A 27,759-nucleotide genomic window follows, 5' to 3' on the forward strand; every position below is an offset into this window, starting at 1 on the left:
GTTTTAATGCAGTTGCCCTACATGAAAAGTCGATCACTTTTTGGAATAGAAAGATCGAGTTTGTAGCCTGGAAACTGACTGAAAATAAGTATTTTTATTTATTCCAAGCTGATTATCACAACTGAAGTAGAACAACGTAATTTTTTCATAGTTTAATATAGTATGCTAATGTTGCAAAACACGGCGCACGGAACCGGCCAACAGGATCACTTCGGGGCTCAAGCAGCGTATGAGCAAGTAGAACGGCCGGTCGACCCGGAAGCGAGATGGGTCCAGTATGACGCCACCGGCAGCTGCTGCAGAGTCTGCTGGAGCTGTTGTCTCGGTGCCTTCTTCGTTGACCTCGATGGATGCCTTGTGCAGGGCGACCGACAGGGTGGGGAGGCCTCCTGCCTCTTCACCATCTTTCTTGCACACACCGTCAGTCGTGAAACCCGGAAGGTTGACCATGTGCGGATCGAACAAGTCCTTGACGCCCATCGCTTGCAGAACGGCCTTAAGGTCGGTCGTCTCTTCGAGCTGTGCGACAAGAATGCAGAAGCTTAGTTTTCTGGAACATCAAATGCTGGATAGGATAGAACCAGCAATTCGCGCCACAGACATTAGTGTTCCGATAAAGGGTGTTTCACCTAATACCTTACGCAATTTTTAAAAACAGGTTGCTTGAGTCGGCGTAGCATTGTCAGCGGTGTAGTAAATCAGAATGGCGCTAGGATGTGCTAACTAAATGGCTGGTTAGCTAATATTGAATAGTAAACTTTTACTATCAGGCTCGTCAATTACAGAGTGGCGTGTGCCGACGGTAAGTATATCCATATCAGTTTTTAGAATTTCGAAAACGCGGTTATCCTCTGCGTTGTTTTGGCTCCATCGCGCCAAGATACATGCGCTATCGAGAAACTTGCAGGCAAAGGAACCTCTCCAGTGCATATGACTCGTCGCAATAACCAAAATTTGTCTGGCCGCAGTGTCAAGGCTAACCGCGTTTTAAAAATTCTAGAAACTGATATGGGCATTACTTATGGTGGGCTACAAACCTCTAAATAAATAAGAAGCCCAACACTAATAGTTAAAAAACTTAACCGTTCACTATTGTTTAACCAGCATACTAGTTAGTACGTCTTAGTTATTTTGTGATATACTATACCGCTCACAATGCTAGGCCGAAAAAATCTCTCTTCTAACTCAAAAAGCCAAGCTTTAATAATTGTTTAAAGTCTTAAGCGAAACGCCCTGTATATGCTCCCGCAGAGAGCAGAGTTGCGTCGTTGTCTTTTCCGCGCCGATCGTAACACCATTTCCGTAGCGCCTATCACATGTCCCTGCTGACGTCATATGTCCCATTTTGTATCGGCTCATACCCAACGTATGAGCCTGAAGACACTAGCCGCTCCCATCTTGAGCGTAGTCTGCTTTGTTATTCAACTGAGGGGATGTTGTGTGGCCCCCACCAGGAGAAGGAAGGGTGCCTCTTAATCGCCTTCTCGTGTGGCAGTCTTTCCTGCAGAGCTTGAAACATAATGGCGGAGCTTCGCGCAACTCTGCTCCCTGCGTGAGCGCATACAGAAACACTGTTGAACATTAGCAACTAGCGCCATTTGCCAGAAGCAAATACCACTTAACGCATCAGGGTGAGAGCACGGTGAGATACCACGTGAACATGGTGATAATAATAGGCTACTTTTCCCAATCGCTGCAAAATCTAATCTATAACATTTTCTTTGCTCAAACGAATAGCTCCGACGGCCACAGAAAATAAATGACGTCTGCTCTCCTGTGCGCCGTTCTAGAAGCGCAGCGCCGCTGATATTCGTCTCCTCGGGTGGCGTGTTCCAAAGCAGCTGTCGCAGACTGGCCGTGCTGCCTTCCTCCACTACGGCCATACCCGCCCTCCTTCCACGGTAACCACTTTCCGGATAGTTACCGTGGTATGCCTTCCTACAATCTCGCTATAACCTTATCCTCTCGCCGTAACCTCCATCCACGGCAACCCTCCTTCTAGGGTAACTACCCTTTGGTTAGGTCTCATGGCAACCACTTGATAGTTGCGCCTTCTCACGCTCTCGCCATAGCCTCTTTTAAACATCCTGTAGTTGGGGATTTTCCTACTCTCGCAAAGCCTCTTTTTCCGCGGTAACCACCTACGGATGGTTACCGTTCTAACCGTCCTCTGGTTATGTCTTCCTGCGTTCTCGCTACAATAAAGCCTCCCTCCATTGTAACTCTCCTCGTGCTTCCAGGGGAACAAGCCTGAGAGTGGTTTCCATGTCAACCGCCGAGTGGTTGTGCGTTATGCTTTCGCCATAACCTTCTCCTTCCAGGTTCTCTACAGGGTAACCATCCTCCTGTTGGGGATTCCTCTGCTCGCTCGATACCCTCTGAAGACACAAAACTACGCAGTAGACAGGACACAGAAAAGAAGCAGACAGGACGAGCGTAGACTAACAACTGATTTATTGGTCGAAAACAACCTTCCTTCAAAGGCAACGCATGCGCAACCAAACTTAACGCCCAGAGCAAAAGTACACAATCTTATCAACCCAAAAAGTCAAGTTCCTTCTGATACAAGTGAATTGATGCCTCGCTAACACATTTTTCCGCACCGTATCTAGCAATTTGCCAGGCTTCAAAGATCTCGCGTGCCTTCTTGTCCTTCGCGCAGCCTATAATCTTCGTTTGCTTGAAAAGCGGCGTACAAAATACTTGTTTCTTCTTGTCATTTATCTTACAAGACTGGCAGTGCCTTGCTAAATGCTGCCCACCGTGCTGGCTCAAAGAGTTATTATGCTCCTGAAGGCGTTTATTAATGCAGCGCCCCGTCTGCCCTACATATACGGAACCACAGCTGAATGGGATCTCGTAGATAACTCCCATCTTACAGGCTACAAACTTAGGTCTGTGGTTGACTCCGCACCCTACTTTCTTTTGCAGGTTATTGTTAGTTAATCGGCATAAACGAGACAGTTTACATGGGGCGGAAAAGAACACGTTAACACCAAATTTCCCTCCCACCTTCTTCAAACCGTGCGAAGTCTTGTGCACATAAGGAAGGACTTCAAACTTCTTCCTCTCACTTTCAGTGAGTTCTTGTTGGTTTTGCTTCAACCGTAGGGTTTTCAGCAAAGATTCTGCAACAGCTTTCAGAAGAGAAGGAGGAAAACCCGCAGAGTAAAGCCGGTCTACTTGACTGGAAAAACTACGTTTCACCATGTGTGGGCATGACTTGACAAGCGAAGATCTTAAACATGAGGTTGCGATTCCCCTTTTTACGAGCTTTGAGTGGCAGGAATCATAAGGTAGAAGAGCCTTCTTAGATCTTGGTAAATAGGCCCAGCATAGATGGCCCCCTGTATGAAAAAACAATTTTAAGTCTAAAAACTGTAAACAAGAGCTTTCCGGGAGCTCAAAAGTAAAATTCAGATTAGTGGCTGTGGATTTGAAGGTCGCTAAAATTTCATTCACAATCATTTGTAGGCTATCGTCAGGGTTAATATTCAAAAGGATTAGGAAATCGTCAACATATCTGACCACATGCGTGATCCGGTCATCAGTGAGAACGCACGAAAGTTCAGTGTCAATTTGAGCTAAAAATATCTCAGTTAAAATAGGCGCCACGCTAGAACCTATACAGATACCTCGCCGTTGTACATAAAACTTGTCCTTAAAAGTTACAATGGTAGAAGAAAGATAGACTTTCAGCAATTCAAGAAAACCATCGATTGAAATGCCGCAAGTATTCTGGAAGGACACCACTCCCGAACGTTCGATGCAGTTGCGGACCGCCAGGAACAACTTGTCGTGGGGCACTGAATAGAACAGTTCTTCAATGTCTATTGAGAAACCTGAGTTGATACTTGACGAGTTCTCACTAAACATTTTCACCAAGCTATCAGAGCTACTGATCTTGTACGGATCATGAGGTGTCAGGCTCTTTAGGTGTCGTTGCAGGTACCTGCTGACAATTACTTGCCAAGTACCTCTTTCCGTCACGATGGCTCGGAAAGGACACTCCGGTTTGTGGCTCTTTGCACTGAAGAATACCGTGAGAACATGGACCTTGTTCTTGTCGACTTCATTCTTCAGGCGTTCAAGTTTCAAGTTCTTGAGAAGGGCTACCGCCTTGGCCTTGGCTTCGTTTGGCTTTTGAGTCGAAGGACGGAAGTTTTTCCTTAAAGCTAAAGAGGCCTTCTCACCAAATAGCTTCTCAGGCAAGACCACAAAGCCGCCTTCCTTATCAGCCTGCATTAAAGCAAGTCCGGAGTCATTAAGGCAACCGGCTACTCTCCTCAACAGGGAAGTGCCGTCCTTTTTCTCTTCGTAACCATTCCGCACAGAGTCAATGCCTTCCAATAAACAGTGTCCTTTCTCTTCACCCTGCACCTTCTCTGCTATCTTGTGAGCCGAAGCGAGAAGTTCGTGCTTCTTGAGCGGCACTTCAAGGCAAAACTTCGGACCCCTACTCAGAACCTTTTCTACTTCGGGTGTAATCACAGCCCCTCCAAGAGCAACAACAGGAACCACACCAACCTGCTTTTTGGGCGCTGTAGGTAGGCTCAGCCTAGATTTGTTCCAAAGGAATTCGGTGCTTGCCTCAGCCAGCCTCTTGTAGTCCATCAGTAGCCTGAAGCCAGCAGGTCCCGTACCCTTCCAACTGAAGCACACAAGTTGTAGCCAGTCCATCAACAGGCGAACATGCCTCCAATATTCGCTTCTTAGAATCTTCGCCATCCGCTTCCAATGACCTTCTGAGCAGCCCAGAAACCCGAAAAGACTTGAAACACCGGGACTCGAAGGACAAGAAGGCACGCGAGATCTTTGAAGCCTGGCAAATTGCTAGATACGGTGCGGAAAAATGTGTTAGCGAGGCATCAATTCACTTGTATCAGAAGGAACTTGACTTTTTGGGTTGATAAGATTGTGTACTTTTGCTCTGGGCGTTAAGTTTGGTTGCGCATGCGTTGCCTTTGAAGGAAGGTTGTTTTCGACCAATAAATCAGTTGTTAGTCTACGCTCGTCCTGTCTGCTTCTTTTCTGTGTCCTGTCTACTGCGTAGTTTTGTGTCTTCAGTATGTCTTACCAACTAGCCTCTCATCACACACTTCTCGATACCCTCCTCCGGATAGTTGCTTCCAACCAGCCACCGGTTACGCACTTCTCTGTTCACCTGACAGCTTCCTTTTTTTCACGCTAACCACCCTCCGGGTGGTTCCTACAGCAACGCACCCACTGGTTATGTCGATTACAAATACAGACAACGACAGGCTACTGCGACGCGAGAACCAGGAACGGGCGCTTAACAGTTGTAGCTGTAAAAAAAATTGCACAGCTAGGCTTACCGGCTTAACACACGAATTAGCTAAAGTGCACGGTTTAGTCATATAGTTAATAAGAACGGTAAACTGGGCTAGTTGGTAGGAATTCATACTGAAAACTGCACAAAAAACGAAGACACAGAACGAGAAGGCACGACACGGGCGCAGACTATCAACTGAATTTTTATTCACATGAAGATGCCTATATAAGTATCTTCTGCCCACAGTGAGACAAGCACAAAAACACAACAACCGCGAAAATCAACCCAAAACACAATCACCCACTATCCCATCGCGTGCACCGTGATGCAACCGTCAATTACACTTCCAAAAAACTGCGCACAAACAAAATCACGACAACCTTAACGGTCACGCTGATATCACGCCAAAGACACATACCGCCTGCTCGCCTTAAGAAAACTGGCCAAAAAGGTTATCTCCCTATCAAGCAAGGCCACTGATGGTGAAGCCACACAGGAATCTGAGTCTTTCTTGATTAGGTAAGCCTTAACAATCTACCTGCATACCCGATCGGTGTGTTTGAACAAGACGCTGGTCCTGTTCAAATGAGGGTAGCATTTTTCGCAACTCTTGCAATGCAAGGCGAGATTAGAGGAAGCCGCGCCCTTCAATGACCTACGATGCTCCGCCATCCGCTCGTTTACACAACGACCCGTCTGGCCGATGTACTTTTTTCCGCACGAGAGCGGCACTTCGTAAACAACTCCAGTGTTACACTCTGTGAGCCTAGTTTCCTTCCTGTGCGCTACCGAACAAACAGTTCCAGCACGACTGCCCTCAGCCTCTAGCTTTTTACGCACAGCACTACAAATCCGCGCAAGCTTATTTTTGGCCGTGAAAATCACGTCCACTCCGTACCTCGCCCCCACTTTCTTGAGCCGGTGTGAAATTCCATGGACGTACGGAATTCCCACCACACGTCTCCGTCCCTAGTGCTACTTGTTATTGGAACCACTACTCCCCTTCCTGGCCGGGATCCTTTCGGAGATCTGAGCCAACTGCTCCGGAAACCTGGCTTCCTTCAGCCTCTCCACCTGTGACAGGAAGCTAGCCTCAACTTTGTGGTTAGAAGATTTCGCAAGGGACGCTTTTAAACAGGACGTGGTTATACCAGCCTTGACTATTTTGGAATGCCCCGAGCTAAAGTTCAACAGTGGCTTCTTCGTTCTAGGGTGATATTCCCAACACACACCATTATCCAGGTACTCGGTACTGAGGTCTAGAAACTGGAGGGTATCCGAGCTGGGCATCTCGAAAGTGAATCTGAGGCCGCCACCAGCATCTTTGAACATTTTTACGACGTCCGGAACCGCCCTGGGAGAGTTTGACTTCAAAATGATCAAAAAATCATCGACATAGCGGAAAACTCTTAGCGCTTGATCACCAAGATCCTGCGCCAGTTCCTGATCCATCCTGCTCAGATAAATATCGCTCAATACAGGTGCAACCCGGGAGCCGATGCAAACACCCGACTTCTGGACGTACACCTTACCGCCCCACCCAACAAAGGTCGATTCCAAGTAAAGAGAAAGCAGTTCTAGGAAATTCTCTGTGAAACACCGCATTCCGCCATAAACACCAACTCGTCATTGTCTTTTAACAATGCAGTCTTTCACTTTCTTCATCAGCTGAGGATGGGGCAGCGAATAAAACAAGTCTTCCACATCGATGCTGAAGGCGCAGTACTTTTTATGCGAAGCATATTACTAGAGCTATACTACAGCCCGTCGAGCGCGGCGGTGGAGCTACCATTGATCTTGAGCGTGAGCACGTGACACCACGTGACAACATGACGTCACAGCAGAGGAGAGATGGGCTCCCGGCTCGCGCGGTCGGCCGCGGCGGTGGAGGCTCCACATCAGAGGCGCGGCGGCTGACCACGTGACAACATGACGTCACAGCAGAGGAGAGATGGGCTGCCGGCTCGCGCGGTCGGCCGTGGCGGTGGAGGCTCTACATCAGAGGCGCTGCAGCTGACCACGTGACGCTACAGCAGCGGTATAAAGCTGAGCTTGCCTCGCTCTCCGGGCACTTACGAGGCGGCCAGGTGTTGAGATGCCGCCTAGAAGCAGGGCTGATTTGAACGAGAAGCGAAAGCTTCAGCGTGCCACAGAGACCGATGAAGAGCGGGATGAACGTCTGGCTAAGCGGCGTGCTCAATATGCGGCTCGGCGACAACGTTTTTTCCATGGGTGCCAAGAATGCTGTTCTAGCCGGTGCTGGGGCAGCGGTTGTACACTGTGCATTGAATTCACCGATGATCCCGTATATAGCTGCCACGGCAATCCTTGCTACACTTCTAGTGGTTGTATTAAAATGACCAAGTATTCAACCAAGGAAAGCCATGTATTACCAAGCCTAGCCATCAATATGCTTCGCATCTGACTAGGCTTAACCTTAGCTAAGCCTCAGCCATTTTTTCTGTCCAGCGCTGAGAGGAACTCAACCACATTTTCAGAGTTGTTCACCAAGAAGGGGTCCAAAAGATTGAGTGATCTCAAGTGCCTCTGTAGAAACCCCGACACAACATGCTGCCATGTATCCCGCTCAGAAATGATTGCCCTGAGAGGGACGCCCCTCAGGGACGCAGGGAGGGACGCTTTCTAGACCTCAGTATCGAGTACCTGGATAATGGTGTGTGTTGGGAATATCACCATAGAACGAAGAAGCCACTGTTGAACTTTAGCTCGGGGCATTCCAAAATAGTCAAGGCTGGTATAGCCACGTCCTGCTTAAAAGCGTCCCTTGCGAAATCCTGTAACCATAAAGTTGAGGCTAGCTTCCTGGCACAGGTGGAGAGGCTGAAGGAAGCCGGGTTTCCGGAGCAGTTGGCTCAGATCTCCGAAAGGATCCCGGCCAGGAAGGGGAGTAGTGGTTCCAATAACAAGCTGGACGAGGGACGGAGACGTGTGGTGGGAATTCCGTACGTCCATGGAATTTCACACCGGGTCAAGAAAGTGGGGGCGAGGTACGGAAGTGGACGTGATTTTCACGGCCAAAAATAAGCTTGCGCGGATTTGTAGTGCTGTGCGTAAAAAGCTAGGGTCTGAGGGCAGTCGTGCTGGAACTGGTTGTTCGGTAGCGCACAGGAAGGAAACTAGGTTCACAGAGTGTAGCACTGGAGTTGTTTAAGAAGTGTCGCTCTCGTGCGGAAAAAAGTACATCGGCCAGACGGGTCGTTGTGTAAACGAGCGGATGGCGGAGCATCGTAGGTCATTGAAGGGCGCGGCTTCCTCCAATCTCGCCGTGTATTGCAAGGGTTGCGAAAAATGCTACCCTCATTTGAACAGGACCAGCGTCTTGTTCAAACATAGCGATCAGGTATGCAGGGAGATGGTGGAGGCTTACCTAATCAAGAAAGACTCAGATTCCTGTGTGGCTTCACCATCAGTGGCCTTGCTTGATAGGGAGATAACCTTTTTGGCCAGTTTTCTTAGGGCGAGCAGGCGATATGGGTCTTTGGCGTGATATCAGCGTGACCGTTAAGGTTGTCGTGGTTTTGTTTGTGCGCAGTTTTTTGGAAGTGTAATTGACGGTTGCATCACGGTGCACGCGAAGGGATAGTGGGTGATTGTGTTTTGGGTTGATTTTCGCGGTTGTTGTGTTTTTGTGCTTGTCTCACTGTGGGCAGAAGATACTTATATAGGCCTCTTCATGTGAATAAAAATGCAGTTGATAGTCTGCGCCCGTGTCGTGCCTTCTCGTTCTGTGTCTTCGCTTCTTGCGCAGCTTTCATTATGTAGTCATATAGCCTTGCATTCTGCCATAGAACCACCCTCGGTTTGCCCATCCCTCCGCCAACTTCACAACCTCCTCCTCCCAAGGTTGCGCTTTTCTCCCCTCTTGACATAACCTCACAATCGACGAGGTGATCCGTCGCATCCCACTCTTTCACTTTCTTCTCTCTCTATCCTCTCCCTTAAAAGTAGAGAGGAAGATTTTACCCTTCCCACTTTGCCGCCTGCCACGGCAAGCAGGTAGATGCCATTCATCCGAATTAAAATAAAATGGCTACCACCCAGAATTTTAACTGAATTTAATTGAATTGAATTAAACTGAAGTAACTTAAGTTAGTTAGGTTTATTTAACTAAATTCAATAATTATAGTTATAGGCTGACGCTGTATATATATTCCACCCTATAATGCGGGGATGTAATGTTGAACCAAAGTTGTAACACTTTTCGCAGTAAAAAACTCGCCGAGTGAGCGATACGTTATTGGATAAGTCGTCCACTATAACGGCTCACAAAACTGCTTCTGTCATGTTGAATTTGGGCCAGTTAGTCTTTTGAAACTATCTGAAAAGCATTGCAAGAAACGGTCAGCGCGTTTGTCATTCGTATACTCCCGAGCAACGTTTCTAAATGCAGTTGGAAAACTTGCTCCGGGTATGCGGACGGACGGACGGACGGACGGATGGACAGGAGCGCCCCCTTTGAAACGGGGTGGTGGCAATTGCCGCCATGCTCAGCTTTTCTTTGTTTATTATTTTTTGTTTACTGTGTTGGCAATTCTCATTTAGATTCGCCATCATCTTTACCAACGGTTTCCTACAATTCTAACCTTATGCCACATCTCTGCTTTTCACCCACCAATCCTCCAATCGATTTTTGCTAACTTCCATTGCAGATTTATTTACATGACCATTGTTATCTTTAAACCCTAGGGCCTCAGAAAGAGTGACTGTGCCTGCATCGACATCCGGATGGATACCATCACATTTGATTATGAGGTGTTCAATTGTTTCCACAGATCTACCACACACTGCACATGCGTCATCTTCTTCGTTAAATTTCTTTTTGTAGCTGCGCGTTCTAAGACACCCTGACCTAGCTTCAAAAAGTAGGGCACTGCCTCTTGAGTTATCATAGAAAAATTCTTTCCTGATCTGCCTTTTCCAGTATCGATATAGTTCTACACTATGTTCCTTTTCCATTGAATTCATCCAATTTTTAACTTCCGCGTTTTTAACCTGTCGTTTAATGCTCTTTCTTTCTCCGTCCTCATGACCGGCATACTTACTGGTTAGTTTTCTAGTCCTTTTCCGCTACTGTGTGTCAACGCTCTTTCTGTATAAATATTTAAATACCTTAGCTGCCCACCTGTTATCGTCCAATTTCCTCAGGCGTTCTTCATATAGTATTTTACTCTTAGCTGCCCGTGCTTCGAACGATGCCCAGCCCATATCCCCTTGTACTGCCTCGTTTGTGGTTTTGCCGTGGGCACCTAGTGCTAATCTTCCAACAGCTCTCTGATTTAAGTCTAATCTCGACTGAACTTCTGCCCTTAAGCACAGAACCGCATTGCCGAAAGTAAGTCCCGGCACCATTATTCCTTTCCAAATACCTCTTAGTACTTCATATTTGTTGTACCCCCTTAATGCCCTATGTTTCATTACCCGGCGTCTCTTTTTCCTTTTGCCCTACCGTGCATATCTGCCCTTCGTTTAGCCATATCCCGAGGTATTTGTATTCGGCCACTTTGGGTATTTCGTGGCCTTGTATTGTAAGCACCTGATCAGTTGTATCGTTAAAAATCATCACACCTGATTTAGTTGCGCTAAAACTGAATCCTAGAGCGTCTCCTTCGTCTCCACAACAATTAACCAAAGTTTGTAAATCTTCCTGGCTATCTGTTAGCAGTACAATATCGTCCGCATACATTAAACCCGGGAGTCGCTGCTCAACTACATTTCTGCCTTATCTGCACGACAGATTATAACTTAGATTATTTTCTTCTAGCCTTCTTTCCATTTTAATCACGTAAAGCATGAACAGCAGCGGTGATAGAGGACAACCTTGCCTTAATCCTTTGTGCACCCCCACAGTTGTGGTAGTGTTTTTCCCTTCCCATGTAATTTCAACTTCATTATCTCGGTAGATTCCCTGTAGAAAATCAATTCCCTCATGACCGATACCTAAATCTTTCAATATGCTCCTCAGGAGTTCCCTGTTCACGTTATCGTATGCACCGCTTATGTCCAGAAAGGCTAAAAACAGAGGTCTGTTTTTCGCCTTAGCTATTTCTATGCATTGGGTAAGCACGAACAAGCTATCTTCTAAGCGCCTACCCCTTCTGAACCCATTCTGAAGTTCTCCGAGTATCCGATTACCTTCTACCCATGACTGCATTTTAAATTTCACCGCCTGCATTGCCAGCCTGTACATAACAGATGTTATCGTAATCGGACGAAAGGATGTTATGTTCATCTTATCTCCTTTCCCTTTATAAATCAAATTAATTTTACTCTGTCTCCAGATGTGCGGAATTTGCTGATTTGTTATCACTGTCTCCAAAGCTTTTAGCAGCGCTTCCTTGCTTCTTGGGCCAAGTTCATTAATCAGCTTAATTGGAATTTCGTCTATCCCTGCGGATGTGGTTTTAGGAATATTCGCTTCCGCCTTTTCCCAGTTAAGACTAGTCAGTTCTAAGCTGTTCTCTGTTGTTCTGTCCTGTGCTGCCGCCTCACTTGGGGAGATTACCCCATTGTCGTTGCTAAAAGACGCGGCTATAAATGACGTAATGTAGTTCACAGCATCGTCTCCCTCTAAACATTTTCCCTCAGCATCTATAATCTGTTCCTGCGTTCTTTGATTTCTTTTTCCCAATCAGCTTATATGGTTATAGAATTTTCTTGGCCCCCCTTTATTTGCCTTGCGAACTTCAGCCAGCCATTTATCAGAGGACTGCTTCATTTTAGCCTGGACTAGGACCTGAACTTGCTGTTTCTTTTGTCGATAAGATTCCCATTTTTCGCCTATTTCCTGATAACTGCGCCCTCATTGCTTCTCTGTGTTCCCTTGAAGCCGCCCGTCGTTGTTCGATGGCCTCCTTAATTTCCATATTCCACCAGCTTCGTGGCTTCCTCTTTCCTCTGCAGCGGTTTACTCCTTTCACTTGTTTCATTTTTGTAGCGATGAGCAGTTCTAACTGATTATAATCCCACTTTTCCATGGGGCGTTTCTCGATTACTTCTTCTATATCGGCTGATATTAGCGCTATTTGTTCATCGTTTAATTTTGCGTTGTCTTTTTGACTTCGCTGCATTTCTCTTTTGACTAGGGCTCCCAACTGCAGACTATACGTTTATGATCACTTCCTAGGCTGTACTTCCCATCTTCGTCCATTTCCATTATTGCGAGCTTGCTATAGTTGCCCTGCGACATTAGACAGTAGTCAATGGTTGTTTGCCTGTTACGGGATTCCCACGTGATTTGTCCCTCACATTTAGTTTCTCTAGTGACAATAACTAGGTTGTGCCGCTCACACAAGTCTAGCATTAACTTCCCGTTACAATCTGTGTATCCATCCAGATCCTCGATGTGGCCGTTCATGTCTCCAAGCAAAATAATATCGACACCGTCTCCAATCTGCATTATATTGTCATTGAGGCACTTAACTAGATCTTTGTTTTCTTGCCTGCATTTGTCCTCGGTCCCTAAATAAACTACCCCTAGCCATGTCCTTTTGCCAGCAATTATACCTGATACCCAGACATGTTCTTTGCAAGTTGATTTTATTCTTTGCCAATTTGTTCCTTGATGTGCCAGCATACCTACTCCTCCTCCCTTCTTCTCCGTTGTTGTTCTGTTGCACCCTTCCCAGACATAGCCATCGATTAAAGGCGGATCTTCTAGATCCCTCAGATGTGTCTCGCATAGAGCGTACACACCTACTGCTTCGTCCTTTAACTGCTGTTCTATTTCTAGCCATTTCGCTCTCTTTCTACCCCCCTTGCATGTTTATGTAACTGATTTTGGCGTTAAATTTCTTTTTCGTAGTTTTCTTTCTGGGCCTCCTAGTGGCCATTTTGTTGGGCACAGCCGCCATTGTTACATTTACTACATCGCTTCTACCTACCCCTACGCCCTGATCCACCGTGGACCCCCTAAAAAAGCTACCGCTCGGCCTCCCAGGCGCCAGCCTATCTCTTCTCCTACCCTTCCACTGAAATGGATGCCATCTCGTCCAAAGTCTCTGCCCAAACCTGCTCTGTGCACTTCCTTGTTTATGTCTACCACCTCAAAGCCTTTCTCGAGGCCTAACTGCCTTATCTCTCGATTAAGATTCACAACGTCGTTAGCAACCTCTACATTCCTTCCTTGTACCTCCGGCATTGTACACACCACGATCTGCGCTTACTGTGCTATTGCCCTTATACCGTCAACTCCCTCAGCTAATCTTTTCCCTACTTGTACGGCGTTACCATTCAGGACATCATTTAGCCCCGCCGCTACCACTACCAAGTTACGCCTTGCAACATTCTCGGAAAGTTCAGTTTTTGTCGCTCTCAGAACATCGTCCATTGTCCTTCCTGGAAACACCCCGACTGCTACCCGCTTATCACCCTTCACACAATCCAGAATGGCGCTCGCATCTCTTTGAGATGCGAGCGTCATCTCTCGGGTGGTGGGAGTACCGCGTTTGTTTTCCTATGGCCTCCGTGACCGGCACGAGCATCGGTACTTTAACATTGCGCTTGATCTCAGAGGCCAGGATTTCTCTTCACCGCCGCGGCGCCCATTGGCTGCGCTTGGTCACAGTTTGCTGCGCGAATGATTAACGTTAGCTCGCGCCTCGCATCGTCTGCGCCGGGGGCGGCTGCTTCTAGCCGCGCTCATCTACGAATTTTGAAGTCCGCGTGCGCTCTACGTCTGGGGTACGTGAGGGCAGGATGCTCGAGGTTGAGCTTTTGGCTGTAAATATAGGAAAAAAACTGGAAGCCCTTCTTTCCGCGGTTTAGAGAAACATGAAGTACCGCTTGCCTCCTCGTAGTTTATATTGCTAATATTATCTAAAAAACGTTGAGATGGGAGTAGCAGACGACGCGCTCATCCTAAAGCGACCGCAGCGCCACCGCCTAGACGGCGATCGCGTGGGGCCGCTCTGCTCCCTGGTTCGCCGGCGCAGTTTTCCAACTGTCTTTATCTAGAAATGTTGCTGCCGAGTGACTCCTCCCTTGGGTTGTTTCTCGGAATGCATCGCCGAGAGTGCTTCGCACCTTGAACCGAGGCAGCTCGAGCTGCACATCCTGCTGTGGGTCGAATCCACTCAGTAGCCGCTCCAGGCGGTCCGGGGTGAGAGCCTCCAGGAGAGGGCCGAGCCCGTCCAGCTGGTCGGGCACCAGCAGCGTCATAGAGACGCGGCCACCCGCGTAGGCCAGTTCCACGGCGCGCGCCGGAAGGCCGTCGCAGTAGTGGTTGAGCCGCGCCGGCGTGTCGCCCGACATCATGCGCACGCGGACCACCCGGGAGCGGGTCTCGTGGAAGTCACGTGTGACCGTACGGCCTGGGTCGAACGGCACGATCCATCGTCCTGCGCATGCGCGTTTCGTAGGAACGAGTGAGGCCGGTTGCTGACGTGAAGCCGGTGTGGGCCTTCCTTTAGTTCGCTTTCGTTTTATCTAGACAAGGAAATCTGCAGTAAGAAGTATAAAAACAAAGATAGATACAGAGACGGTGAAAAGGAAGGGATGTTAACCAGAAAGGTCTCCGGTTGGCTACTCTGCACTGGGGAAGGAAATGAGGGGATTAAAGAGAGAAGGAACGGGAAATACAGTCACAATCTGTCAATCAAGGCAGTCTCTCGCAAAAAAACAAAACAGTGCCTTGTAAGCCTTGATGGCAGTCGACTGTTGTGGCCACGGACCGAGGATCTTGGCCGCTGTGAAAGGGCGAAGATCAAGGCGGTCCAGAGCACAACGTAGCTTACGTCTTTCGTTCACAGAGACAGGGCATTCACACAAGAGATGATTTACAGATACACAGTGAGGGGTTACTGGCACGGTTCGGACCCTGAACTCAGGGCCAACGCCACTCCGCTAGCTCGACCACACCTGTGGCCGCGAAGAACACACCTCCGAGGTATAAGCCCGCAGGCAACACCTTTAATTGGGATCTCCCAATGTCTTTCCTCGGTCGCGCGCAGGAAGCAGCGGCAGGCAACAGGCACAGGACACAGGCACGGGAGACAGGCACATAACAGTTCGGGTCACCTGGGCCGCCGCTGGTGTCGCGTCCGCTCTCTCTCAAGGCTCGCTGTCAACTCTCCATCAGACTGTGCCCGTGCGCTCGGCCCGCGCGGCCGCCGAAACCGAGAGGGGTGGGTAAGGAGGGCTGCCCACGTGACGACGCGTAGTCGCGGGCGCCTCCCCTCTGCTCCCTCCACCACTGCTGCTAGTCGGGGGCCATGCAATGTCGGGGGCCGCCAGGGGAAGAGCCGCGGTAGGCCACGAGAGAGAGAAGGGTGCATCCGGCGGGCGAGGGGCAACATGGATCCCCACACCCTCCCTCTCTCAATAGTGACCTCCACCCGCTGAAGCGAACTCGGCGGATCAGCAGGTCCATGCCGCCTTTCTGGAGACTGGGCCCCGGGATGGTAGCTCTGCGCCTGGGGCGCGGGCCAGACCAGGATGGCGCCCGCGAAAGCCGGCCTGCTCCGCATTCAGGCCGCCCATCGTCAGCTCGCCCCGCGCTGTTCCGGAACCGCCGCGGAGGCCCCGTGCGATGGTGTGGGGGCGAAGTTCGGCGGCTCGACCCCGGCCGCGCGCCGCTCTCCGTGCCGTCGCTGAAGCCAGGGCCGTAAATCAGGGCAGCCGGAGGGGGCTCAGCTCCTCCGAGTGGGCGTCTTGCAGTGTTCCGGGCACAGGAACTACACCGGCTTGTGTATCCACACAGGCAGGGTGGGTACGAGACCTCTCGCACCAGGCTTTGCCGTGGTCGGCATGGGTCACATTCGGCGATCTCGCCCAGTTCGGATATTGTGACGTCGGGGGCAAGGATCTCCTTGCATGAGGTCCACCGTGCGCGATCTCGCGCGTCTGGCGTTCCTTCGCCGTTTGCTCGATCTCGAGCTGTTTTGGCAACCGACGCTGCCGTGTGCGTGATCTCACGCTTTCGGCATTCTCCCGTTGCCCCAGCGAGCTCGCTGGCTTCGGGTATTATAGCGATGCCTGTAGAGATCTCTCTGGGCTTCGCTCGCCTCTGCACAATCCTGCGCGGGTGGCGTTTCTGCTTCCACAGCAACCTCCCTCTGGAAGTACTGTTTCAGCTCTCCCACGTGAATGGGTCCGCTGCTTCGGCCCGATCTCGGGTCTTTCAGCCGGTAGTTGAGCCGCGAAAGCTTCTCAGCGATCAGGAAGGGTCCCACCCATTTGGGCGCTAGACTGGCCGCGAAACCTGCGGTTGGATCGCTTACTGCGTGATTGCGCTTGAGAACGAGGTATCCCATCTGAAAGTCCACGTCTCTGTGTGCGCGATCATAAGTGGCCTTTTGACTTGCCCTGGCCTTCGCGCGGCTGCGGTTCGCCTCCTTAATGGCATTTGCCAAACGCTCGCGCAATCGCCTTGCGTAGTCGTCAACATCTGCCGTGACTTCGCGGACACTCTCCGACCCTTCCATCAGGATTGTGTCCATAGGCGTGTTCAGCTCCCTGCCAAACATGAGAAAAGCCGGCGTGAAGCCGGTCGAGCGATTTGTGCTCGTGCGCAGAGCGAAGGAGATGGCGTCCAAGTGCTCATCCCAATCATTGTGCGATCTCGCATATGCGCCCAGGAGCGGCTTGATATCTCGATTTCGGCGCTCGCTCACATTGGACTGGGGATGGTAGCACGTGGTTTTCTGTTGCCGGACACCCATTGCTGCACACGTATCACGGAAAACTTTCGATGTGAAATACGTGGCATTGTCAGTGATCAGCCGCTTTGGGAAGCCGTAGCGGCAAAACACTTCACACAGCTTTGCCAGGATCTCCCGGGCAGTCGCTTTTCGCAGCGGGTACAATTCAGCGATCCCACTGAAGTGACACGTGACTACCAGCACGTATTTGTACCCTCGTTTGCTGCGCGGCAGCGGCCCCATCAAATCGCACGCCAGGATCTCTCAGGGTTTGGTGCTTATGACGGGTTGGAGTAAGCCGGGTGCCTTTCCACCTCTAGGCTTTCTCTCTTGGCATACGTGGCATGTTCGTACATATCTACATACGTCAGCCTTCATTCCCGGCCAGGTAGCAAACCGACAAAGCTTCTGCCATGTCTTTGGAGCGCTCCCGTGACCGTCTGCGTCGTGATAGTGCCGCATAGCGGCGCGCCGCAGTTTGCGCGGAATAACGGCTTTGAAACTCTCATCCGAGGCCTCTTTGCCTGGCACGTATTTTAGCAAAGCTCCATCACGGTCCAGCAGGAAGTTCTCCAACTCACTCGCCGCAATACCAGCGACACTAGAGTTAGCGCCAACCACACTACCAGTGGCTTCACAGCGCAATTTGGCCTGACTCGTCGGAGTGTCTGTCTCTTCACTAAGACTATTGATCAACTCCTGACAGAATGAGTCTTCCTGCTGAGCCTTGACAAGCTCTTCTCTGCTGAACGCAACCTCGAGAGGGATCCCCGCTCCAACGAGGTGCACGTGCTCGCGGGGCTTCGAAAACGGGGCACTCCCCGCAACGAGCTCCTTCCGCAGAGGGGGAGACAGCTGCCACTCTGCCTCCTCCTCGTTCTGGCCGGCCGGTTGGGTGTCAGTGACCGGCGCCCGTGACAGCGCATCGGCGACTACATTTGCAGTGCCTTTGCGGTAACGCACTTCGAACTCGAAGCGTTGCAGTGTCAGGGCCCATCGCGCAAGCCTCCCGCTGGGCTCACGCAGGCGTTTCAGCCAGGTTAAGGCCATATGGTCGGTCTCGACCGTGAACTTTGTTCCCTCTACGTACATCTCGAACCTTCGAAGTGCGTAGATGATGGCCAGGCATTCCTTTTCTGTCGCTGAGTAATTGCGTTCTGCCGGCGTCAGGGCGCGGCTCGCAAATGCCACAGGTAGGAGTTCATGCCCCTCCATCTGAAGGAGTACTGCTCCCACCCCGATATCACAGGCATCTGTCTGGATAACAAATGGGCGGTTCAGGTCGGGCAGCTTCAAAGCCGCCGTCTCAGCGATAGCGTGCGAGAGCTGATGAAAGCTCTTTTCCTGCTCGTCTCCCCATATCCACGGAGAAGACTTTCTTAGCAATCTTGCCAAGGGCGCTTGCAGTCGCACACAGTTAGGAATGAAATGGCGATAGTATCCCACCATGCCAAGATAACGGCGAACACCGCTCACATCTTTAGGCGCAGGAAACTCCAGGATCCCCCGAAGCTTCTCTGGATCAGGAGACACCTGTCCCCGTTTTACTCGATATCCAAGCAAGCTCACCTGAGCCTGGCAGATTTGCACCTTTGCGGGATTGAGCGTGATGCCAGCCGCCCTGAGATTTCCCAGGACATCTCTCAGGTGATCGAGGTGCTCCTCGAAAGTTTGAGAGTAGACGATCACATCGTCCAGGTATGCGAGAGCGTGATGCCATCTGGCGTCTCCGAGTACACGGTCCATCAGCCTTTGGAATGTGCTCGGAGCTCCGGACAAACCGAAAGGCATTCTCGTGAAGTGAAACAGACCTCTGTGACACGTGAAGGCCGTTTTGCACTCATCGCCCGGTCGCATTTCGACCTGCAGGTACCCCTTACTTGCGTCAAGAATCGAGAAGAACTTAGCGCCGCCGAGATTTGAGACGATCTCGTCTATTCTCGGGAAGGGGTACGCATCTTTCTTTGTGACCGCATTCAGCCGCCGATAGTCAACGCACAAGCGCCACGTGCGATCTTTCTTCGGCACAAGAACCACTGGGAACCCCCAGGGTCTGGAAGAGCGGCATATGAGACCAGCATCGAGCAACTCCTGGAGCGCCTCGTCGATAGCTTGCCGTCTGGCAGCACTGACGTGCCTTGGGTTACATTTCCAGGGCAGCGCGTCACTCGTATCTATGCGGTGCTGCACCATACTAGTGCATCCCGGCTGGTCCGTGAATATCTCGTCAAAGTCATCCAACAACGACAAGAGGCGGTCACGTTCGAGCTGTGTCAGCGCACCGGCATCTGCCAGTAAGTTGTGCATTTTCGCCCCCGATCTCGGAGGAAAACGGTGCTGACAGGCCGCCGCTGCCGATCTCGGCATTGGGCGGGGAAACCCGCTGTCTCTTAGCTCGCCGACATCTGTCGGTACAGCCTGCCTTCCCTTCTCCGACCTCAGAGAGGGCGCATTGAAGCGGGCCGCTGGTGCCGATCCCGGCAGTTGGCGGTGCGGGCTTTGCTCGTGGGAGGTATTTCGCTCCTCCGCGGGCGTGTCGGCCGTGCGTTCTGACAACGATCTCGTTGCAGTCGGAGGGTCGACAAAGGGCCTCAGTGGGGCGCACGGGCTCTCCCGATATCCGCCACGGGCGATGTCTACAACCAGTCCAGTTTTCGCCAAGAACTCTCGGCCTAGAATAACTGGCACTGTGAGACCAGGCAGGTGAACGAAACGCATTCTGCGCACACGCTGATCCCAGCGCACTGCGAGGCGAACGTCACCGCAGGACCGCACTTCTCCGCTAGCTAGCTGGAGTGGCGTCCTTCGCGGTCGCAACCGAACAGATCTCCGCCGGAGCTGGGAAACGACCTCGTCTCCTATTAGCGAAATGCTTGCCCCCGTGTCCAGCAACGCCTTAAAGGTTCTCCCCGCAACTGCGAGGCCCATGAAAGGAGCAGGAGTGTTAGTTGGTTCTCCAACTTTGAATGCGGACGTGACGGGGATGGGCTCCCGAGCGTTGTTAGCCTCCGCCGGTGCTGCTACCGGCGGCCTGCCTCGTTTCCCGATCTCCAGGGGTAGTTTCTGGCTATGTGACCGCTCTGGCCACAATTAAAGCAGCGCACAGATCTCCATGCTTCTCGCTGCGACGCTCGGGGGGTCTCAGTGGCACCTCGGCCATCCAGCCGTACACGGATCTCCGTGGGTGCTTTCTGAGTAGGTGTGGGCTTTTGTGGCGGTACCCCGCAGATCTCCGGGGGTTGTGTATCAGCACTCCGCAGCCCGTACCTGTAGGGATCCAGAGCACGATCCGATATTTCGAACGGCATCCGCTCGTTCGTGAACGCACCTGTCATGGGAGTGATCTCACCCCTTAACGCTGCAACGCCGCTCCAGGCACACCTTGGCTCGAGGCACTCCTCAGCCGGCGGTGGGGGCCGGTATTTACGGGCCGCTGAAATTTCAGCCTGGACTCGGCGCGCTTCAATGGCAAGCTCGTTCAAATCGCTGCATCTGCAGCCCCTCAAGTAGAGGGAAAATGTCGGATGGCTCTGCCGGATGACACGTTCCACTCGCTCCGAACTCGGAGCTCCTGGCTCTGCATATTCATACAGCTCTTGCATCGCTCGTACGAACTCGACAAGCGATTCATCCGGGGCCTGTGTCCGCAGTTCAAGCTCTCGTCGCATACGCAGCTTGTAATCGTATGGAAGGAACTCCTCCCTGAACAAGCGTCGAAAATCAGCCATGTTGCCTGCTGTGTGGCCAACCAACTGGTACCACCGGGCGGCATGATCAACGAGTGCGACGGGGAGAACTCGTCTCAGAATCTCGCTCTCGCTCAGGTCACTCGCTAGCTCGTACCGGCACAGGGCCAGCAGAAAGTCATTCGCACTTTGCTTGTCGCTGTAGCCACTATAGTTCGGTATCGGCACTCCGATCCGAGGGCCGGGCGAGCCCGCTAATTGCAACATCTGCTGCAAAGCGTTTGCGAGGACGTTTGCGATGTTCTCTCCTTCCGCCGGACACACTGCGCGCTCTTCAGCCACCTGGCTGGGTGCGCGTCCCACATTTGCGGGCGTAGTTAGAGCGGGGCCAACTGGTCAGCTTTTGTCTGAGGCGGGAAAAGGGTTGCCTTCGCCAACTGGCGGTGGCTTGTAGTGGTGCTCGGGACCTCCCGGAGCAAGGTGCGCTGCGTCACCCTCTGCCATCTGGCTGGGAGCGCTGCCCGCATCTGCGGGCGTCGACGCAGTTAGACCACGTGGTCTGAATGCGTGCGCAGGAGTTGAAAGGAGCGAGTAGCCGACGCCAACTGGCAATGGCTCAACGAGCAGTCCAGGATCTCCTGGGTGGAAACTCGGTTTGCGAACCGCATCTGCGGACGCGCCTGAGACGTAGCGGAGCGTTTGGAAGCCACTGACACCTGACATTGGCTTTCCTTGCTGGCCGGGATCTCCCGGCGCGTAACCAGCTGCGCGACCCGCATCTGTGGGAGCGTAGCGGAGCGTTCGGAAGCCACTGACACCTGACATTGGCTTTCCTTGCTGGCCGGGATCTCCCGGCGCGTAACCAGTTGCGCGACCCGCATCTGTGGGAGCGCCTGGGGACACGTTCAGCAGAACGGAACTCCTGTAGCCACAGCCATCTGGCTGCTCCAGCTCGGAGTATTCACCAGGAACTCCTGGCGCAATATTTCGGACGCCAGCCGCGCCTGCGGCTTCATGCATAGCGCCCCACGGACCTTGCGCTACCGCATCCGCGGTCGGTTTAGATGTGGCCACGGAAACGATGCTCGAGATCTCCCGTGCTTCGCCGCATACATCAGCCAACATCATTAGGTCCGGCAGCCCGTAGCGCGGGCTGGTCATGCTGTTCTTCGTGAGCTAGCACCCCACCTGGAACTCCAGAGGGGCCCTACGTTGGGCGCCAAAATGAGGGGTTACTGGCACGGTTCGGACCCTGAACTCAGGGCCAACGCCACTCCGCTAGCTCGACCACACCTGTGGCCGCGAAGAACACACCTCCGAGGAATAAGCCCGCAGGCAACACCTTTAATTGGGATCTCCCAATGTCTTTCCTCGGTCGCGCGCAGGAAGCAGCGGCCGGCAACAGGCACATGACACAGGCACGGGAGACAGGCACATAACAGTTCGGGTCACCTGGGCCGCCGCTGGTGTCGCGTCCGCTCTCTCTCAAGGCTCGCTGTCAACTCTCCATCAGACTGTGCCCGTGCGCTCGGCCCGCGCGGCCGCCGAAACCGAGAGGGGTGGGTAAGGAGGGCTGCCCACGTGACGACGCGTAGTCGCGGGCGCCTCCCCTCTGCTCCCTCCACCGCTGCTGCTAGTCGGGGGCCATGTCGGGGGCCGCCAGAGGAAGAGCCGCGGTAGGCCACGAGAGAGAGAAGGGTGCATCCGGCGGGCGAGGGGCAACATGGATCCCCACAACAGTTCACAAAAGAAGGGCTGTCGGCCATCGCGATCAGGAGAGCACACTGAATCGTGAAGGCAACGCCGAGCCATAGACGGCACAGTAATGTTGTTCACGACGAGCTACATCACACGGAAGACGGAGGCGCAGTCCAGGGTCCAATGCCCTGAGGCGACGGTTGCAGAACTTTACCGTGTTCCACGCTGAAAGTGTGAGCTCCAGCCTCAAGGAACGAAGCCCACACGATGCATTAGCTCTCGTTGCAGGGATATTTGTTGATCATTAATTGTGTGGCAGGGGTTGTCTGTTCCTTGCCAATGTCATGCGTTAAAATATACATAAGCCTAACCGGGGGATATCTGAATGAAAGACTACGCAAACACAACAGAAACGTAGAAAACGGTAAAGGAAGCCTTGCTGAACACTGTCAAGAATGCAAGCCAGACGTGTGCTTTCCGATGTTTAATGAATGCATGGTCATAAACAGGAGCAGAAAACAGCTAACACGGGAGATCATGGAAGATAGAGAAATAAAAACCTGAAAGACGATTGTGTGGGCACCCCTTCTGTTTGTCTATCAAGGAAGGAGATGACGTTTCTTAACGGCGCGAACAAAATATAGATATGCGGTTAGCGCAAGTGGTGTCCTCTTCGTTTTGTCTTGTCTGATCGAGTGCTACTTTTCGTCATCTTTAGTTCGCATTTCTCTCTCCAGGTGTCGCGAGTGATTTTTAGCATCTATCTTCCATGCAAAACCACAAACGAGGCATTATATACAAGGGGATATGGGCTGGGCATCGTTCCAAGCACGGGAAGCTAAGAGTAAAATACTATGTGAAGAACGCCTCAGGAAATTGGACGATAACAGGTGGGCAGCTAAGGTATTTAAATATTTATACAGAAAGAGCGTTGACTCACAGTGGCGGAAAAGAACTAGAAAACTAACCAGTAAGTATGCCGGTCATGAGGGCGGAGAAAGAAAGAGCATTAAAGGACAGGTTAAAAACGCGGAAATTAAAAATTGGATGAATTCAATGGAAAAGAAACATAGTGTAGAACTATATCGATACTGGAAAAGGCAGATCAGGAAAGAATTTTTCTATGGTAACTCAAGAGGCAGTGCCCTACTTTTTGAAGCTAGGTCGGGGTGTCTTAGAACGCGCTGCTACATAAAGAAGTTTAACGAAGATGACAAATGTGCAGTGTGTGGTAGATCTGTGGAAACAATTGAACACCTCATAATCAAATGTGATGGTATCCATCCGGATGTCGATGCAGGCATAGTCACTCTTTCTGAGGCCCTAGGGTTTAAAGATAACAGTGGTCATGTAAATAAATCTGCAGTGGAAGTTAGCAAAAAGCGATTGGAGGATTGGTGGCTGAAAAGTAGAGATGTGGTATAAGGTTAGAATTGCAGGAAACCGTAGGTAAAGATGATGGCGAATCTTAATGAGAATTGCCAACACAGTAAACAAAAAATAATAAATAAAAGCTGAGCATGGTGGCAATTATCACCACTCCGTTTCAAAGGGGGCGTCATCCATCCATCCATCCATCCATCCATCCATCCATCCATCCATCCATCCATCCATCCATCCATCCATCCATCCATCCATCCATCCATCCATCCATCCATCCATCCATCCATCCATCCATCCATCCACCCACCCACCCACCCACCCACCCATCCATCCATCCACCCATCCATCCATCCATCCATCCATCCATCCATCCATCCATCCATCCATCCATCCATCCATCCATCCATCCATCCATCCATCCATCCATCCACCCATCCATCCATCCATCCATCCATCCATCCATCCATCCATCCATCCATCCATCCGTCCGTCCGTCCGTCCGTCCGTCCGTCCGTCCGTCCGTCCGTCCGTCCGTCCGTCCGTCCGTCCGTCCGTCCGTCCGTCCATCCATCCATCCATCCATCCATCCATCCGTCCGTCCGTCCGTCCGTCCGTCCGTCCGTCCGTCCGTCCATCCATCCATCCATCCATCCATCCATCCATCCATCCATCCATCCATCCATCCATCCATCCATCCGTCCATCCGTCCGTCCGTCCGTCCGTCTATTACAGTGAGGGAGACATTTCTCGCCTAGAATATGCTCTGCTACGTCAGTGTTGGTTAGACATGTAAACTGATCGTGTACGCCCGCCTCCGTAAGTTTATGCCCGGCACTTTGGTGACGGAATTTAATTTGCCAGACCCATTGGGTGATATTTAACGCTGTCAGTTGGCGCACATTATTCCGAACGAATCAAAATATTTTCTGGGCTAAATTGTATATCCAGGCCTAAAAAAGCTAAAGCGGTAGTTGTGGAAACACGAACCACGAATTATTTACTTTATTATTTATTGTCAACATACTGCCAACCCCAGAGAGGTCATTACAAGAGTGTGTGAATAGACATTGACAAATTCTAAAATCATCCCAAACAATTCTAGATAAAACGTTTTTGAACGGCAAGGAGTGTGAAAACCAGAACCGTTTGTCCAGACTTTAGGGGGCTCGCGAAACGGCGAAGCATTGATTATACAGCAGCATTGAGTGCCAGGCTTCTGGACCGCAGAAACGGGCAGCGCACCTTTGAAGTAGAGCGCGCTGACAAGAGCTAGAAGCGTGCCGGCGTCCACGCTTCCGGGGGGCAGCAGGTCCTTGATCCACGAACACGTGGTTCTCTCGACACAGTCGTTGATGTTGCACCGGCAGGCGTCCGGGTCCACATGGAAGCCTATGGACTCGACAGGGCTCTTGTAGTGCTTGTCCAGAGTCGCCTGGTAGTTCCCCGATGGCCGGAGCCGGTCGTCGGCGTACAGTCGGTTGGCCAGGCTCAGAGCGACGTCGTCATCCAGGCGGCCCAGCTCGCTGAAGAGGTGCCTGCGTAGGGTTCCGGGCGAGGAATAGTCAGACAGACGGCGCGTGCTACTCTCGAAGATGATCAAATCTTCACGACTGCATGGAATGCGTTATGCGGATACATTCTGGTTCTCCGTGTCAGGTCTCCGGATGTCTTGTCTTCCGTTGTATCATTCTTGTATGGTATCCCTCGCCCGCACAGGCGCACAGCTAAGTGCAAAGGGCAGTCAACGTGTACTCTGCGCCTGATCTCATCCTTGTGCGGATGCCGAACATGGTGAAACAATCCAGCGTCCCTGGTAAAGGTGACCCCGCATTGCACCCAACCAATGCAGGTCTGAATTCATCTGGAAAAGGAGCCCACGTATATTTAAAAGCGCAGATGACAGCTTCGTAGAAAAATGGAGGGGACAGGTAGGCTCCGCCTTAAGGGTATGACGCGATAGAGTGAATGAGTCAATGCTCATATATGCGGAACTGATCATCCTCAACTTTGCATTCATATATGTCCCTGAGAGTCGTCGCACCATTCCTTGGGCAGTGGTGCAGCCCACTGCCCTGCGATGGCAGCCCATGAACTCGGTTGGGCTTGTGCGACCGAATTTGCTCTTCCCGAGTAACCTCTCATGATCAATCATTAATTTAACAGGCACCCGTCATGGTGGTCAGTTTGATTCACGATCTGGTGGGCAGGTTGCAGTGACCTCACGAGATCACGGGACCTAGGTGGCCATCTAGGTTGCTTCAACGGCGGGTGGCCATCTACGTGACCCCACGCCAATATAATTTTTGCTCACAACGCCGACAACGCCTACGCCGGATTTTCTAGGTAGCGGGGCCTATAACGCTATCGCGTTAATACATACGCCTATATGGGAGCTCTGTTAGGAGGAAGTGCCCACTCCCTACTTCATGGCAAACGCAGCTCGGATTAGCTTGCACCATTCGTATACAGACATACAAGAATCCTTAGCCAGCGGCTTCGAATGCACCAATATACAACTTTTGAATTGACGATTCGGAGAACTGAGAAGAAAAAATTGGCAGTGGTTTAGCTCTGGTTAAACCTGCAGGATTGCGAAAGCAACGAGGAGAGAGAGAGAGAGAGAGAGAGAGAGAGAGAGAGAGAGAGAGAGAGTCGATGGAGAGCGCGCGGCAGCGGCGGCGGCCCCGGCACGCTAGCTATGCGCCGCTACTGCGCATGCGCAACTGGCGAGCGCGACGGCGGCACCTGTCACCCGCGCAGCGACGGCGTCGGCGCGCCAGCTGTGCTCCCTGTGACGTCACTGCTGCTCGCGCATGCGTAGTATGGCCTTTCCTCAGCTCCGCGAAATGGCTCGGCGACTCGCGTAGTGTTGCTTTCGCAAGAAAATGAAATGAAAAACGCTGTCTACAATAGCTGGACGGGACATAAGAAATAACATCAGTAATTACTTACTGAAGAAATAAGTAATGGATGATGTAATTTGTAAATTATTAGTCCCACGACTGGAGGAGAACGCATTGTTGCTGCGATTGCGTGTAAGCCACAGATGACTGCTAGCGCATCCCAATGAGCTCCTAATAACCGTAAGCTGGGCAGTGAGGCACCGCGGCGTGAATTGGATCAAAGAACAGAGTTTGAAGCTGCTGTGCTCTACTTTTCGTCACTGCTCTCGAACACTACTTGAAGCGTGTTTGTAACAAAGAATATGAAGCAGCACAGAGTCGAGGTGGACCGTCACTGATGACGAGTCTTGCATGATACTCGACCTCGAGGTATCGGTGTGGCTTCGATCGTGCCCCGCTTGACCTCAACTATTTCCCCGAATTGAAAATCTTAAAAAAAAAACGGGATCATATGAGCTTCCATTTTCGGCGCGTCCGATGCTAATTCTGCCTTGGTTATAGCTGTCGGCTCGTTGCAGCGACCTGGAAACACTGTGTGCAGGAAGGCGCAATTATATCGCTTGAAGCTTAGCTGTCAGACAAGTCGCGGTAGAGAGTGCCTAAATCCATCCAAAAACACAGCAGAAAACTTTCTGTTGTCACAACACATTTTCTTATATTATTTACGGACCTGAGGACAAGAACTCTTGTAGTAACAGGATTTTGTGTAGTATTGGGCAGCGGTAAAACAAATTTAGAAAATGCACTAGGGTACATAACACTAACAGGCTGGGCTTCGGACCCGTGCACGTTTGCACATACCCTTAAACTTCTAATCTAATCTACTTCTAAATCAACTTCTAAATCTAATCCACCTTGGGGGATCACCCAAACACGCTTGACTGCGCATGCGCTGCTGGTGGCTGACGGTTGCGGTAGGTGGTAACGCTACGCGGCTAAAACTAAGAGTAACACGAAAGCATTTAGTATTCACAGGCGCACCTGAACTGCTCGTGCACCGTCCTGTTATCGGCCCCATGGAGGGCCACGGAGAGCTCCCTCATGGTGCGTCCTGCGGTGCCCGCGAGCACCATGGACAGCGCCGAGGCCACGGCCAGCGGAGAGAAGGCCACATTTTCCGCCGGATCGTCGCCGGGCCG

At 51.4% G+C, this 27,759-nt stretch overlaps 2 protein-coding genes across 2 annotated transcripts; both read right to left on the reverse strand.

Moving 5' to 3' along the window:
• Nucleotides 1-72: 72 nt before the first annotated feature.
• On the reverse strand, nucleotides 73-27,759 carry LOC149331094 (iris-like). The gene is made up of 4 exons (XM_089556325.1): nucleotides 27,602-27,759; nucleotides 24,960-25,252; nucleotides 14,336-14,649; nucleotides 73-519 (listed from the first exon to the last, which is right to left on the reverse strand). Exons 1-4 carry the CDS (start codon nucleotides 27,691-27,693, stop codon nucleotides 166-168), a joined length of 1,053 nt encoding a protein of 350 aa, XP_089412451.1. The 5' UTR covers nucleotides 27,694-27,759; the 3' UTR covers nucleotides 73-165.
• LOC149331095 (uncharacterized) lies at nucleotides 2,444-4,760 on the reverse strand. The gene has a single exon (XM_089555391.1). The coding sequence runs from the start codon at nucleotides 4,726-4,728 to the stop codon at nucleotides 2,536-2,538; it is 2,193 nt and encodes a 730-aa protein (XP_089411517.1). The 5' UTR covers nucleotides 4,729-4,760; the 3' UTR covers nucleotides 2,444-2,535.

The sequence above is a fragment of the Amblyomma mixtum genome, chromosome 8 (assembly GCF_055824585.1).
Source record: "Amblyomma mixtum isolate Tamu chromosome 8, ASM5582458v1, whole genome shotgun sequence".
NCBI lineage: Eukaryota > Metazoa > Arthropoda > Arachnida > Ixodida > Ixodidae > Amblyomma > Amblyomma mixtum.

What these genes read in the sequence shown, in the direction of transcription:
- LOC149331094 (XM_089556325.1), bottom strand. Translation starts at nt 27,693, where the DNA reads ATGGTGCTCGCGGGCACCGCAGGACGCACCATGAGGGAGCTCTCCGTG. An exon ending in CAGCGCGCTCTACTTCAAAG is followed by an intron (nt 14,650 to 24,959) that starts GTGCGCTGCCCG and finishes GCGCATGCGCAG; the next exon opens with GACGATGGATCGTGCCGTTC. An exon ending in TCGAGCTGCCTCGGTTCAAG is followed by an intron (nt 520 to 14,335) that starts GTGCGAAGCACT and finishes CTTGTCGCACAG; the next exon opens with CTCGAAGAGACGACCGACCT.
- LOC149331095 (XM_089555391.1), bottom strand. Translation starts at nt 4,728, where the DNA reads ATGGCGAAGATTCTAAGAAGCGAATATTGGAGGCATGTTCGCCTGTTG.